At 37.9% G+C, this 16,519-nt stretch overlaps 1 protein-coding gene across 6 annotated transcripts; it reads left to right on the top strand.

Moving 5' to 3' along the window:
- Positions 1-790: 790 nt before the first annotated feature.
- LOC131684816 (cardioactive peptide) lies at positions 791-16,519 on the top strand. 6 transcript variants are annotated; one of them, XM_058967994.1, is made up of 3 exons: positions 791-1,011; positions 15,502-15,745; positions 15,825-16,519. In XM_058967994.1, the coding sequence occupies exons 2-3, from the start codon at positions 15,653-15,655 to the stop codon at positions 16,191-16,193; spliced, it is 462 nt and encodes a 153-aa protein (XP_058823977.1). In that variant the 5' UTR covers positions 791-1,011; positions 15,502-15,652; the 3' UTR covers positions 16,194-16,519. The 6 variants fall into 6 exon arrangements, with proteins under 6 accessions (XP_058823977.1, XP_058823976.1, XP_058823974.1 ...); XM_058967993.1 differs by having other exon boundaries at positions 15,631-15,745; XM_058967991.1 differs by having other exon boundaries at positions 791-999.

Here is a 16,519-nt window from a genome sequence, read left to right on the forward strand (position 1 = left end):
TTAAAAGTGGCTTTTGAGATAAAATGGTTTGATTTCCAATTGAAATCACTTAGTCTTCCATATAGATCAACCGTAAAAGGTTTCATTTGAATCGAAAATGTCTCATAGTCTACCCGCTCTACACAGTACACACTTCCCAAAGATATTTTAAAGACTTGAATAGTAGATAGACAGAAGAGCCCATCAATAATGAGCCTCAAAAATACTGCCTTCAAAAATATGAAATACGTAATATTAACCAGGTTATTCTTGCATACAGAGCAGATACAAGACATACACACGTCTTCGATTAATCACATTCTTTTCCACCCGCGCGTGCCCATGTGCGCTGACGGTCGAATGGAATTTTCTCGTGGCGCCCGACGTGCTTCCTTTTCAATCGGCTTCTCGATCAAAAAGTAATATCAAAATCATAACAGAGCTGTACTATAAATCTGGTCTCGTTAGTAGTATCTTCGAGAGTCCTAGTTTTGATAGCAGTTGGATGTAATCGTCTGATCGGGTACGCACCCCAGAATCAATCCAGCGTCAACAAAACAAATCCGCGTCAAAACCCGATAACTGCAGTTACACATTAGTTATATAAAATAAAGAACTTGAAAACTCCTCCAATCGTACTGTGCTGTGGAAATTTTATGCAAAAATGATGTGCAATTATGTAAAGGCAACACACCGACGACAGCCGACCGATTACTATTTACAAGAAAAGCGCGCCTCGGGAGGTCCTCCGGCGCGTAAGCCTCTATATAAAAGCCGTTCGTTCGGGGAAACCATTTCCAGTTTAGTTCGTTTATTAGCTCAAGCATAAAGGCTCAGACTGCCGCCTGAAGAAGCGTCCGGCAAACAGTTGGAGTTAGAAAGTTCGTTGGGAAGTTCGAATAGTGAAAAAGATAGAACTTTGCTGAAAAGTGGTGTTTCGTACTGTAAGTGATTGTGTGGTAAGAAATCTCAGGAAAAGGATTCTACGGATGAGTGCAAGGTTCTAGGTGAAAATTTTAGGTACTTTGAAAGGTAACCCTTACTTTTACTTTAGGGAAGTTACTGTGGGTTGTTTTTAGGTCTAATTAGCTTGAGTGGTGAAAAGTTGGAAGAGAGGGGGAAATTGATTGTGATCTAGAACATCAATGGATATGGCAGTGGAAACTAGAACTTTGATATTGTCCTTAAGCTTTGAACTTTTATATGCCAACCGATGATTGTTAATTTGTTAATTAACCTAATATTATCAGAAAATACCATAACATATTTGCTGTTGTTGGAAGTATAGACGGTACTTGCCATCGCTATAGAAAATAATTTGCGATCTTTATTTTAGCTTTCTTTAGTGTAGACATGGAAAATACACACTTATCAAAATTTTTAAAGGCAGGCTGATGAAACGAAAGATTTGAAAGTTGCGGTATTGTCAGCGAATATGCCAACCGGTGGATTGATGATTATTGCGCATCAGAGCTCGGAAAAATTGACATCTCCGAGCTTAAGAGCTTAAAAGGGGATCCAAATTCAATTCATGGCGGCTGCACTGAATGGAATGTTTCAGTTGTTTTCCTTGTCCTCCATTCGGTCTGCGCAGTGTATTCATTCAGTTTCTTCGGTTCAAAGTTAACTTCATTTACAAACTGATATTTGTTTCTATGCTAGCTCTGATTGGGATTATCAAGCAAAAATGCATCAGACATAGATTCATTTATTCTTTAAAATGTAAAAGATGCAACCTTCTGCCATCAATTTGTCCTCATATAACAAATAAGTGCTTTGATTGGTGAATGAGTTTTATTTCTAACTTACTGAACTAATGAAGTTCGATTTTGGGTACAATTTCAGTCAACGTGGAAGTGAATAAATGAGAGATGCGTTGAAACTGAATGCTGAATTCGACAAATCCTTGCAGAAATAAGTTACTGAATTTGAGGTTTCGCATCACAGTGGAACATATCACGAGATTTGAATCATCAGACCAAGTGCCGTCACGGCTATCCGTTTATGCTCTGAAAATTACCCACACATCTTTTTGAACATGGAGTGAAACAATTTATTTTATGACCTGTTACTGTTAAAGATTTTCACATATTTTTTGCGTCAGTTGCTAAGGAATCAGGTAGCATCCAGCTATACATCGAACAAAGACGTCTACATGTTTGTTTTACTATCCTAGGACTCGTCTTTCTATTTATTATATCTTGATATTTTTGCCTCTTCCTTCATATATTTTAGGATTCCACTTTGCATAAATGAATTTTCCTACAAAAAAACAGCTGATGGTAAAACAATTGTCGAACAAGATTCGTCATCACTCCGACTTCCCGTTTCAAATCATTCACATTGATATCAGTCGCATTGTAACTGATCTTCTTTCGATACGCTAATATTCTAAATATTTTAAAAGAACCTGCACAGAAATATTCAGCCGCGCCTGCTATTCTATAAGTTCACCCAGATGAGTTCAAAATTGTGTTATATGCTAGCATACAAATAACGCTAATGGCGACAAGTCCTTTGTAACCGTGTCTACAAGCCCGCCTACAGAGTTAAGATGGAAAGAGAGGTCATCGATTCGAGCTTATCATGAGTGGATCTACTGAAGCACAGGGGTCTTTTAAAGACTCCTTGCTCCAGTAAGCGAAGATTTTGAATTACGTTCGCACTGGACGGGACAAAATTCAGACTTTTATCGGGTGATTTTTTGTTGGACTGATTTTACTGACTTCGTTTCTTATACCAGATTCGGCCACCTTATTGGTTGTTTGTCCGGGGCGTTATGCTTACTTACCTAACCGTTCAGGCTCGAGCCTTGTTGGCTCTTGCTGTATGCAGAAGCCGTCTCCACTCCACTCGGTCCATTGCTGCTTGTCGCCAGCCTCGCAGTCTTCGAAAGATCCGCAGGTCGTCCTCTATCTGGTCGATCCACCGTGCTCGCTGTGCGCCCCGTCTTCTTGTTCCTGTATGATCGCCCTCAAGAACCATCTTCACCGGGTCGTCGTCCGACATTCTTACGACCCACCGCAAACGCCCTATTTTTGCGGTATGCGCGATGGATCGTTCTTACAGCAGCTGATGCCACTCATGGTTCATTCGCCTGCGCCACGTTCCGTCTTCCATCTGCACGCCACCATAGCTGATACGCAACACCTGTCGTTCGAAAACTCCAAGGGCGCGTTGGTCCTTCACGAACATAGTCCAGGTCTCGTGGCCATAGAGGGCCATCGGTCTAATCAGCGTCTTGTAGATAGTCAACTTCGTACGGCGGCGAATTTTGTTCGACCGAAGCGTCCTCCGGAGTCCAAAGTAGGCACGATTTCCCGCCAAGATCCGTCTCTGAATTTCTCTGCTAGTATCATTGTCGGCAGTTGCCAGTGAGCCCAAATACACGAATTCGTCGACCATCTCGATTTCGTCACCGTCAATCCGAACTCAGGATGGGAGGTTGACATTGTTGTCTTTAGAACCTCTTAATCTCATGTATAATGCCTTCGAAACGTTGATGGCAAGTCCAATCCTGCTGGCTTCAGCTTTCAGTCTGATGTACGTTTCCGACATCGCTTCAAAGTTCCGTGCCATTATGTCAATGTCGTCGGCGAAGCCAAGAAGCAGGACGGACTTCCTGAAGATCGTGCCACTCGTGTCTATCCCCGCTCTCCTTATTACACCTTCTAACGCAGCATTGAACAGCAGGCACGACAGACCATCACCGGGGCGTCATGCCTTGCAAATATAGATACAAGCAAATGGGCTATTGTAGTATTAAGTGGCAAGTGCGCCAAAATTAACGAAGATGGCTTGTATGGAGACTGCTGGAAAGTGTGACTATTGTGGGGATAGTCCACATTGCCTCGCATTCTTATCATGAGAGACCACCAAATATAATAGCTCGATGAAGCCCGGATACAAAGCTGAAGCAAACAGCGCTAGTCTTAGAAATTTGAAATCAAACCATGAGTTTCTAGCGTGTTCAGAAACAGTGATGTTTCAACAAGAGGTTCAACATAGTTCAGGACTGGCTGGGGCTAGATTTTGACACCGCGAATTTTGTGATATTGCCGTATTTCCGGTACCGAAGGCATTTCAATTCTCACGTTACGGAATAGGATCGTCTTCTCGACGATAAGCGATCTACCTTACTCCACGCTCTTTGCTACAGTTTCAAGGAGGTAGCCTGCTTTACTGTTCATAATCACATATCTATTCCAGAGTTAAAAATATTCAAATTCATTGAATGAAAATTGATCATATTCAGCCGCATTCATTTTCAATATTCAGCGACGCAGCTGAAAACTTCAAACGAACAAACCGCCCATTCATCCATGCAGATTTTCATTCGTTTCCGATTATTACACGAAGCGACCGTGCAGTAACGAATCAAACGCATCAAAGTAGGCCCTGGCACAATGTAAGCGATGATGATTGTTGTTTCAGTTGCTTTACCGGCATTTGAAAACATTTTCCTAGATAAGTAGTGAATGAATATATTGTACGATATTCAACTGAATGATTAACATGGATATTTGAATGAATATTTTTTCTTCTCACCGCGAGTCGCATCAGGTTCATTTTCAGTCGTCAAAAAACAGATTCGATTATTTTTAACTCTGATCTATTCTATTTGTCATTCTATGAAAACTTAGAAAAATAGCCCGCTTTCAGTTCGGATATCGAACAATAATTTAGTTAGTTATGGATTTTTCTTTTCGAATTAGTCACATCAGAATCCGGCACTAACTTATTGCCAGGACTAAGCTAGTGCCAGATTGACGGTAAGTCCAAAAATGGAGATACAATTTTGAGAAAATCCCTACTCATGCGTGATGTCTAATTAGAAAAAGTTCCGTTCAGCAGATGAATGGATTCGAATCTTGACTCGCAATAGCATCTATGCTATAATTCTCCCTACGAACAGAAATTGACATAAAACTCAATTTTTCTCAACTAAGAGCAAAATTGTGTGAACCACTTTTGTGCGTAATGGGCTCAAAACTACAGCTAAATTAGTTATGAAATTTACGTTTCGACTTCTTCTCTTCAAACTCCGACACTAGCGCCAGATTTGGTCCTAGTTCTAAGTTTGGGTCAGATTCTTATAAGACGATGTCGAAACAGAAATTCCATTTAGCTATAGGTTTAGTGCCCTTCGCGCGCAAAAGTGGTTTTACCCAATTTTTGCCGTAGTTCATATATTACTCCTTATGGAGAATCATATAATAGTGAATAATCTTTTGCAAAGGACTATGATCTCGTGTAAAGCATGGAGATGGCATAGTTATCGTAAAATAACAATTACTTATTTTATAGAACAGATCAAGATTTCAGTGGCCCCTAAGGTTGGCGACCTTTCCGTATAAACTAATACCGCCATGTCATCAAAATTATGCAAAACTTTGACAGTCTACATCACTAATGACTTACCAAATTCGCTTTTACAACAATAGCCACGGTTATTGATTCTATATGTATCAGCAAAAACTAAAAATTGTTCAAAGGGGGAAGGAAAATTTAAAAAAAAAACCACTTTGTATTTTTGATGCCATGCAATGAAACTTCGCGATTTGATGTACCGTAAAACGAGGGAACATTGATCACTTTTTCAAAGTGTCTACAATAACACCCGTCAATTTAAGTAGATGTACCTGTTTGCATTTTTAAAACAAGTACTGGTAACCAACCTGTTTGACGAAATTTTACTTTTTTGGACTTAGTTGATTTGGCACATTTTTGCCATTCACATATAAAAAGGTTATGCAATCACTCTGAAAAATGACGACCAGCCCCCCTCAATTATTTGTTTGACTAAGATTGGTTTTCTGAATTTTAACAGGAGTGTAAGTTGGGTATATACGATGAGTTCCTCTCCCCCCACACACATATCACATCTACCTCCCCTAAACCTCCCCACTGAAACCCCCTTCGGATCTCTTCCCCCATCCTTACCCTCTTAGACCAGGACCCCATCCAACCCTATCCTATTCCCATTGCCTTCACCTACCAGGCATAACTAAATAAGCTAGTGTGGTACAGTTGTGGGTTTTCCATCCCTCTCACACACGGAGGAAGGTAGCATAGAGCTAATGCTGATTAAACTAATTCAATATAATATTTTTGTTTCAAATGTTGCAGCGTCAACAAGTAGCTCATCAAGTTCGTGACTTACGAGATAATTGCTCCAACAGGTAGATTGAAACAGGTTTTTAAACAGCTTATTATGGGCGAAAGTTTTGAACAATTTGAGCATGAAAGAAAAATTAGTATTATACGGAAAACCAAAGCTATTGCAACTAATATGAGTGAATTGCGCTGAAACAGTGCTGCGAGGGACAAATGTAGTGATCGATGGAAGATTAAATTTGATATATCTTCGTTTTCTTAATGAAAATAGGTTTGTGTTGAATATCCAAATGCAATCAAGCACGAGAGAAACATCAATACAAGTTTTTTTGTGTGTTCAGTTCCAAGACAACAGTAGTTTTAGACTAGAAAAACCTATTTTAATCCACCTAGCGGTGCAATTGTGCCTTTCTCAATCATGAATCACGAGAATGTGTGCGTTGTTTATATTCATTAAAAGCTTTTAAATGCATATATTACATTTTATTATTATACATCACATGACAACTATATACAGGAAAATAAATCATTATTAGAGTTCTAAAATTTTGAAAAAGAAACAGCCACGGTAATATTGAACTGAAAAAAAGGTGCGAAAGTCCCAAAAAGTCGATTTTCATAAAAAAAAATTTTTTTCGCCACAACCTGTAACTTCGGAACCGGAAGTCGGATCGGGATGAAATTAAATAGCCATTTATGGGGACGTAATACCTTTCATTTGAGATCAAGTTTAGTTGAATCGGTCTTGCCATCTCCGAGAAACCGATGTGACTGTTATTCTGAATTTAGATACTTCCGCCGCAGCTTCCGGAACCGATGATGGTGGCCAATATGGCCAAATAGACTTTGAATGGATGTTAGTGACCTAATACTACAAATCGAAGCAGTTGTGGTCATATTTTGGAAAAATTTTCACCTTTATACATTCATTGCAGAATTTATTAAAATCGATATTTTCTGCGTGTTCGTACACATCACCCTGTAATTCCGGGACCGGGAGTCGGATTCATTAGAAATTCAATAGCAGCCTATGGGAACGTTGCACTTTTCATTTGAGACTAAGTTTGTCAAAATCAGTTCAGCCATCTCTGAGAAAAATGAGTGACATTTTTGATCACATACACACACATACGCACATACACACACATACATACATACACACAAACATTTGCCGAACTCGACGAACTGAATCGAATGTCGGTTTTCAGAGCAATTGGAATACCTTTCTATTGAGAAAGGCAAAAAGAAGACATTAAAGGGTTAAAATAGCTAATTCGTGAACGAAAGGTTTCACAAACAAAAACAATAGGGAAATGATGCTAATTTTTCTATTTTTGGTATCCTGTGGTATTGTGGTATCCTATTCCTGAAAAATCATTCGTTGTATTAGCAGTGTTGTATAGATAAATTGACAAAATCAAACTTCGCTTGTCAATGATACGAAAAACACACCAAATTTAACATTTTGCAATGGTTCAATTCGAAAGTGTTGTGTTTTATTCTATCGTGAGGCTCACAGGAGATCCATTCGGAAAAAATTCATAATGAAATTTCTGATACAGACGCAAATAAACTTATTACATGTATATAAGGCATCCCACGCAAAACTTACAACCCAAATTGTTTTTTCGGTCAAAAATAGTCGTTACATGTTTTTGACATTAAAAATGTCTTACTCCACTATCTGCGGCTAGGTGTCATTCTAAAATCTAAACTATCTCCCATGTAACGAAACTATGTAAGGTTTGCACGCTTATAACTCCGATATTACTAGATGGATTTTAATCATTCATACACCAACCGATTCAGAAACACCTAACTTAAATATTGGTAATAATTTAATATCTCCCCAATAAAAGTAGACTTTTGGAAATTGGTAAAATTAAAAAGTTCACGAAAAACGGGAAAATTACCATACCATTCGTGAGGCAGATTTCTCAGACACAGCCATCAATAGAGGGCAGCTTAGTTGCTCAATGAAACACGAAAAGTCATAAATAGAAGCAACACATGTCCGTTTAAATCAGTTGTTGCTCTTATCCCATACGAACAACATCGTCTCCGGGCGATGCAATAAGCGCTATCGATTTTCGGTAACATTGGCATTCGCATACACTCGCACCTAAGTGACTAAACCATATACGGTTAGTTTATAAATAGAGGTGACGCGTACCCGTTTGAATCAGTTTTCGTTCTTATGTCGAACGGGTAAGACCATGGCTGCAGTGTCTGGGCACTACACTAAGCGGTAGACGCTATGCATTTTCGGCAGCGGTGGCCGTGTGCGGATTTTTCGGGTACCAGCACGGTGTCACAGAATGATTTGCATAGTGGGTGGGTGGGGTGGTTTGGATTTAATTCAATGCGGTGTGTGCTGCTTAAGAGTGTTGCGTTTGAAAAAAATATATTTATTTTTATGCATGCGTGTGCGTTGTAACTTGTTAATCCATGTTTACGGCGCTTTGTAGCTGCGTAGGGTAAAGAGCCTATTGGTTTTCATGTTTCATATTTCGGTTTTATATTTTTTATGAGTAAGGCATCTGACAACGTGCTTCTGTAGTTATTGCACTGTTCAGCAGCGTAGTATTTTATATAGGAGAGGACACTCATGTTTTACGCGGATTTTGAAATTTGCCCGGTTTTCATTAAGGCGTTTTTTAAATTTACGCGGTTTTCATTTACACGGCCTGTATCCCCTGCGTGAAAAATCTGAGTGTAATTGCATCGGAAACAATCACATTCCCATCAGAACTTTTTGTTTTCTAATTTCAAACACTTTTGTTTCGTACTGCACACAACGGAAAATTTTAAAACAGAACTTACCGTCCCAGCAGCGGGTGTTCTTTTTCGATTCAAATTCAAGCCATGTCTTAAGCGTTACTGGACTTAAAATTGTTTTCCCAGTTTATCCAGTCAGAATATCTGTCTGATTTAAAGTATACAACAAATAGAACGGTTGGGTATACTAATTTAAATTTTAAAATAAATCTGTTTTAAATTATGAAACAAACCGCTGTACTGAAGATATAATTATGTCAGTCCTATTACCACATAAAACACCTATATAACATAAAACGCTGCAGAATTGGTTTAATAATACAATGTTTACACTACAGAGTTATAACACGTTTTAATAGTTAGCAACAAGAAAAATGTCACCAAGATAGCATAAAAACCCGTTTTAACTGGTAGTGCGAACGTTGTATAACAATGTAATTTATCAAATAATTTCATTTGTTCAACCACTAATCGATCAAGAAATACTTAACCTTAAGATTGTTTACTTAAGTTCATTAGTACATTATTGAAAATTTAAATGGAAAATGAAATTTCATATTTTATGGAGAATCTGTATATTTCCGTTGGCGGGCGAGGGCTTCCTCATCACAGCTCTCAATATGGAACTTTTCTTTTGAATATATTTTCTGGACAGACCAGCCTATTTTTACTAGATGGATCAGCCAAATAATGCCAATCACCTAGTGAGATACTTGATTAATTAATAGATTACCGTTAAAAGACCTTCAATAAATTATGTTTTGATGGGGAGGGTATATAGCAAATTGTAACATATGAAAACAGGCGAGTGAACAAGAACGTGAGTCGATATGTGTGATAGATAAAATTCATTTGCACGCTCTTGAAAAAAGCTACATTTTTAATGTCACCGTGGTCGTGTCCTGCACACAACCCTTTAATTTTTACTTCAATATAGTAGGCAGAATTCTCGAGATATTTTGTGTTGAATCTCCATTTTGGTAAAAAAAAGACTACGTTCAATCGCTCGTATCACAATAACTAAAGAAGATACATAAGAATTGTCCAAGACAGGAAACGTGCATCGTTTTGTCCTCTATGTTTTGTCAGTATATCAAATCTTAACCCTAGAACGTCGCACTTGCGTTTTCCACCCTAAAACGATGCGCAATTTTCGCAGGTAAAAATACAAATAAAAGAAATGTATAATACATAATTTCCTTTTTTATTGCGAAAACAGCTGTGTAAGAAAAGTACGAAATTTATTGATACAATGATACATAAATTGGTTTGAACAAAAAAAGCAGTGAAAAAATTGCGGTTTTGACTCTTTTCACAACAATTACTATAACTTTGCGAATTTTCAACCGATTTGAAAAAAATCAAATGATTCTAAAAGTTGAAAAAATTATTACATTCTTATCACACTTAATAAGCATATATAAGTGCACGACTGCCATGAACCTGATAAACAACATGTCGACACTGACATACTTGAAACAAACAAAAATATAATATTTATATAGCTTAATCGTCATGAGTTCAATTTTGTCTTCATGTTAACTTCCTGGTGGAGAAGGGAAGGGATATAATTAGTGGGAGGGGGAGGATGCATCGGGAATCATCTAACTTATGTTAGTGTATGTGGTGTATGAAGAGAATGCAAGTGGGAGGTTGGTCTGACGGGGGTGGTGAGACAAGGGGAATGGTGGTTGAGAGATAGGAGGTGGAGGAGTAGATGGAGGGTTCAACACCGAACTTCAGATTATACCATCTATTTGGGACTAGGTTAGTGAAAATTGGTTCAGTCATCACTGAAGTGGCTTTCAATCTGAAATATGCCCGGAACCCGGAACATCCGGAATTATCGATAGTGGACAATATATTCCAATAATCTTTGATTCACCATCAGTGATCTAGGCCTGCGAATCGAAGTAATTTGATGTTCATTTCAATAGATTTTAAACCTATGAGGTATTATGATTGTACCGGTTCATATTCAAATTATTAGGAAATTACTATGTGACCGCAATAACCAACCTGTAACTCCGGAGCCAAAAGTCAGAACTGAATGAAATTCAATAGCAGTCATTGGGAGTATTATATCTTTCATTTGAAAACAAGTTTGTAAAAATCTGTTAAGAGTTTGCTGGGAAATAGCTGTGACATTAGCTCGAGAACTTGGCGAGTTCCCAGGGGGCATCAAGATCTGTCATAGGTGACCAATGTGGTCAAAACTACTTTGATTGGCCATCAGTGATCTAGACCCGCAAATCTAAGTAATGTTGAACGTATTTGAATATGTATTACATCATTCGGACATCATAGCATTACCAGTTTATATGAGAATTTGCTGTGTGACCACACTCTTCAGCCCGTAACTCCGGAACCGAAAGTCTGATCAACTTAAACGTCTTATGGAAGCGTTATAACGTTCATTTGAAACTAAGTTTGTGCAAATCGGTTCAGCCATCTCTGAGAAAATTGAGTGACATTATTTGACACACACACAGACATACACACAGACATTTTGCGATCTCCACGAACTGAATCGAATGGGATATGACACTCGGCCCTCCGGGCCTCGGTTAAAAAATTGATTTTTGGAGTGATTGCATAGCCTTTCTTTATATAAGAAAGGCAAAAATAGTGAAAAGATAGAAACAAATAAATTTCTGTTAAACTTGGACATACTTTGTTGTTGGCTGATGAAGTCAAAACATTTTTCTAGCCGCCATTAAAATTTCTGAGTAGGCAAAATATATTTTCGGAGTTATGAATGTGTCAATAGAGCCGGCGCACGCAACTTCCCCCCGCGCGCTTCGCATACGCTGACGTGTAGAAGCTCTTACAGCCAAACCCGAATGTGAGCGAAGAGGGCACTGTGGTGCCAAAAGGGCGAAAAGAGGGCTTTTCCATTGCAGCAAAAGAAATTTCTTAAAATTAAACTCCCCTAATTTTTCGCGGTTAACTACTTTTAAATGGGCAAACTATTGTGCGTTTAAATAAAAATTATCTATACGTCAGCTGATAAACTGGCAACTTGCTGCATTTCCGACGCGATTGTTTGATAAAATTGAACATTGTCGCAGCACTGCAAATCTGTCAGCAGTTCCGATAATAACAAAAACATAATTTAACTCCGTTTTGTTCATATTTGATGATCCAATGGTCTACGGTCGCTAATGATTTCCCGTAGATCCGGGCAAATTTCGTTCTTGGAATTCCCAGAAAGTACTATCCATAAAGCGCATGATATACGGTGTTAGGCGAGGCATGTTGGTGATGTACCGTTTGTATAATAGAATTGGCCATTTCTGTTGAGAATATCGCATTAAATCCTTCAAATCGCGTAGAAACTTTAAAAAAATATTCAAAATCTGGTTTTATAAATGATAACAGAGTTAATGTTTTGACACAAAATGTCAAAATCACGATTGACACATAGGTCGGAAGTAAGTGCGGAAGTCGGAAGTCAGTCTTCCGAACTTTAATTTAGTGCTGGCGACACAATATTCGATAACTAAATGAAGTTGCTAGGAAAATGCTCCAAATCCTAGAAAAATCGAAGCACCTCAAGGCTTTCCTCCTCTGTCCAGTTGTGTGAGTAGTAGGCGTCTCCATCGAAGCCGCTAGTCGTGCGAATTTTGCCCATTCTATTCAATCAAAACATTGTACTTTTTATGATGTATGGGGTTCAGTACTCAAATTTTGTTTCCAAATTGTTTGGAGATCGATTATCAAAGATCGTTTTATCATCGCTCTAAAAGCTGCCTAAAATCTTGTTTGATGTTTTAAAAATACTTCGAATTTTTAGAGATTTTTTTGAAGTTTATAAGACTTCTCGGAAGCATTTGGGACATGCCGTAGCTAAAGTTTGCAGAGGTTTTTTGATATTGGTCAGACTTTCGTGATGTTGTTTTTTCTCGAAATATTTCCTTGAAGTCAAATGTAAGTCTCATGAAATGTACTTAAGGATCATAGTAATTTTTTGAAGTTTGAAAGAAGTTTATAGAATGTGCATTCTCGAAGCTACACGCCTTCCAGAGATTCCTAAGATTTCATGAAAGCTTGTAGGATTTTTTTGAAATTCAGTTCAATTTGACTGAATTGCCAATAGCCGTTAAGAAAACATACTGAAACAATATTTCTGAATGTTCAAAAGTTTGCAGAATTACTCTGAGTTTGGTAAAAAATTTGTGAACATTCTGCTGTTTATGCAAATCGTTTGAAAAGAAAGTCTTTCCTAAATTCCTATTTCCTAAATTCTAAACAACTTTTGAAGGTGAGAGAGTTGGCTCTTTAAAGTTCGTTGAAGTTTGTCAGAAAACTATAACTGACCTGGCAAGCAAGCTAAAATCGTGACGTCAAAAACATCGTCTCTACGATCCAGTAAAATTAAAAGCTTTTTCTCTGTCGTTTTATGAGTTAGAGAATTAAAAACCTAGAAAGGCTCGAAATTTTTTATTGTTATTTACAAGTTCATTACAACGCCAGGTCTCTGAGCCCCTTTGCCTTTCTGAGGGTTAAGGATCTCCTTGTAACTAAACAATTTCGCGAAATTTAAAGAACTTCTCTGAAACATGTAGGACATCTCTTAAACTTGTAGATTTTCTCTAAAGCTCGTAATTTTTTTATTTGAGAGATTTTCACGATGAATTTATGGCCTACTTAAAGTTTGAAATGCTTTGCTGGACTTTAGAGAACTACTTTAGGTAGCACAAAACTTCTTTAAAGTATGCAGAAGTTCTCTTGAAACCCACATGACTTTCATAAAATTTGTCTCTTTTTGTTGAAGTTTATAAAATAAAACGAATTTTTTACTGTTAGTAGATGTATGTATTATCGAGGGTACGCAAAATGTACGTACTATCAAGGGTACTTACTACCCAGGGCACATACTATTGAGATAAACCTGTAGTATGAAAACGTATTTAAAGATTAATGATGAAAAAAAATTGATTTTGAAATGAGAAAACTGCAAGGAAAAAGGTGTCTATTGAAATTAATCTAAAATCTTTTAATGTGTAGTTTTTCGCCATCCCCTGCAAAAATAAATTCGGGCGCGAAAGGTAAATAAAGGTAGTTTTAAATTGATTGGATGTCAACAGGAACATTGGGTAGATGGATTTAATGCCCATCCACTACTTCGATTCTTTCGGAACTGTTGCACGATCTTACCCCGCAAGCTATTCACTGTTCGTCGCTTTTTGAAAAGTTCTGATTCTTGAAATTTTATATTCCGAAATGAAATTTCACCTATCAAAACCCTTCCATTCCTCGCGTTGAAAAGTTGTCATATTTTTTTTTAAATTTTAATCAGATATCAGACTTTTTACGCTCTTCAATCATTTTATTTTATTGGCTACATTCCATGCTGTTTTTATTTGAATCCAGCTCCAAGTCAATTTCCTATCTACGAAAATTTCTGGACATCGTTTAACAACCAATGACAATGATATCGTTGGATGACAAAAGAAAATTTGGAATCTACGAGTTAAAACGTTTTTTAACGCTAGCTTGATGACATTTTTCTTGTTGCTAATTATTATAACGTGTTTTAACTCTGTAGTGTGAACATAGTATTAGTTTGTAAGAATCTCGGACAATGTTTTTAATTGAAATATATCGCTTGGATGTATTTTGTGGCAATAAATACTCTAATTTTTAAGTTTTTTTTAAATGAGAAAGAATCGTAATAGTTGAAACGCAACAACAATCTAAAAGTGAGCAGTTACCCGATCAGAATCAAATAACAAAATGCAATTTTCATAACAAATTGTGTTATAAATCAGATCTCAAAATTACTTAAAATAGTTAAAATCTCCAACGGGAGCTTTGATATTATTTTGTTATGAGCTTCTGATCTAGTATCATCAAATTTATCTATTATCACATCTATTTTAGGGATAAATGCTAAGAGTTTAAAGTATAGGGCAGATAGTGCTTCGTCAAACGAAATTATTTGCTTAAAGTTTACGCCACAAAGCACTTCAATGCAGTTGAGAACATTTACCACCAAAATTAAAGATAGAGTGTTGATCCACAATGACAACAGCGGGTGTATTATTTCGCCCAATCTACCCCACACCAACTCCTGCAGTGCCCTCAATAGCGTTCCATTGATCTGTCTTAAAATGTTATTTGTGTGTTGTTCCATTTCCCAGGAATCACATTGCTTTCAAAAACATATTATTTCACTCATATCGTCGCACCAGGAGGGCATTTGCCAACAAGCATTGGCGCCAGTCACCGCCCTTCAGCCGATTCTAACGCAACTTCGTAAAGAGTGCATTGTTCCATTTTAGCTGGATGGTGTACCGGGAAATGAAGAACTTCTTAAACCAACAACCGTTTGTTTTAAAAATTAGCTTACGTAGGTGAAATATTTAATTTTTTTGCGCCAATCATGACATCAGCAAAAAATGTTTACTAGAGTGATAATAGATAGCTGAAATGCCGTGCTTCAATTTTCTTTGAACTAAGACTCATCAAACTTTCGTGAAGCCTAGCTGGTCCAACAATGCAAACATGGTCCACCGTTAACGCGCAAACACACATCTTTCTCTGTTTGCCATGTGATCTGCACGTGAAATAACGCTATTCATAACCCATTTTATCCTTTTGCTTTTCTCCGGCATCGAATAGGAAGCCTTTCGCGGGATGTTATAGGTCAAGGATTAAAGTATTCCAAGGCAGCATGCTGCACTTGATTGATCACCATTGAGGCATTTTCATCTTATCTTATCCATATTGTGTTTCTGTTTATGATTGCAGCCTAACATCAACTGCTTATCCGATGATGAGTCCAGCCACCACCGCCACCCTCTTGGCCATAGTGGTTGTAATGCTCTGTTTAGTCCACGTAATAGATGGTGGCGTCGTGGATAGGGTATGAACATCAATTGACGATCCGCGGAATCGTTTCAGCTTGTGCTAAACTGCCTCCCTTTCTCCCATTCCATCCCCAGGAACCACGAGCCTACAAACAGTACAACAGCGAACCACCGGCAAAGCGACCCTTCTGTAATGCCTTCACCGGATGTGGAAAGAAACGTTCAGTTGTGGCCGTTACACCGATGGCGCTGATGCATCGGCACCAAACGACATCGGAACAAAATCGAGCCAAAGTAACGGAAGGATTCGACCCGAACGAGGACTCTCTGGCAAATCTGATCGATCTGAACACGGAACCGGCGGTGGAAGATCTGATGAGACAAATTATGTCCGAAGCAAAACTCTGGGAAGCAATCCAGGAGGCCAATCGAGAAATTTACCTACAGAAACAGGGCCAGAGTTCGGACGGGAACCCGTTCCCGATGTCATTCAGCACGCAGTAGATGGGGAAAAAACGCAAGTAAATCTAGTTAAAGCTACTTTCTATACGATTCATTATTAATAAGACGACGCTCCAGCGACACAGTTGGATTGTAGTTTTTTTTTTATTACAAAAGGGAAACGGTTGCTGTCCACATACACTCTTGCTCCAACGAATCATTTCAATCAAATCAGACTTAATTAGGTCTATATTATCCACCGAAAAATAAGATAATTAACACTAATAGACTAAGTACTGCATTGTAAATATACGAAAGCAAAGCAGTTGTGTTTTTGACTAATGATTGACACTACGATTGTTGCAATAAATCTGAATTTTACAAATCAA

Source organism: Topomyia yanbarensis, chromosome 2 (genome assembly GCF_030247195.1).
Source record: "Topomyia yanbarensis strain Yona2022 chromosome 2, ASM3024719v1, whole genome shotgun sequence".
Taxonomy (NCBI): Eukaryota; Metazoa; Arthropoda; class Insecta; order Diptera; family Culicidae; genus Topomyia; species Topomyia yanbarensis.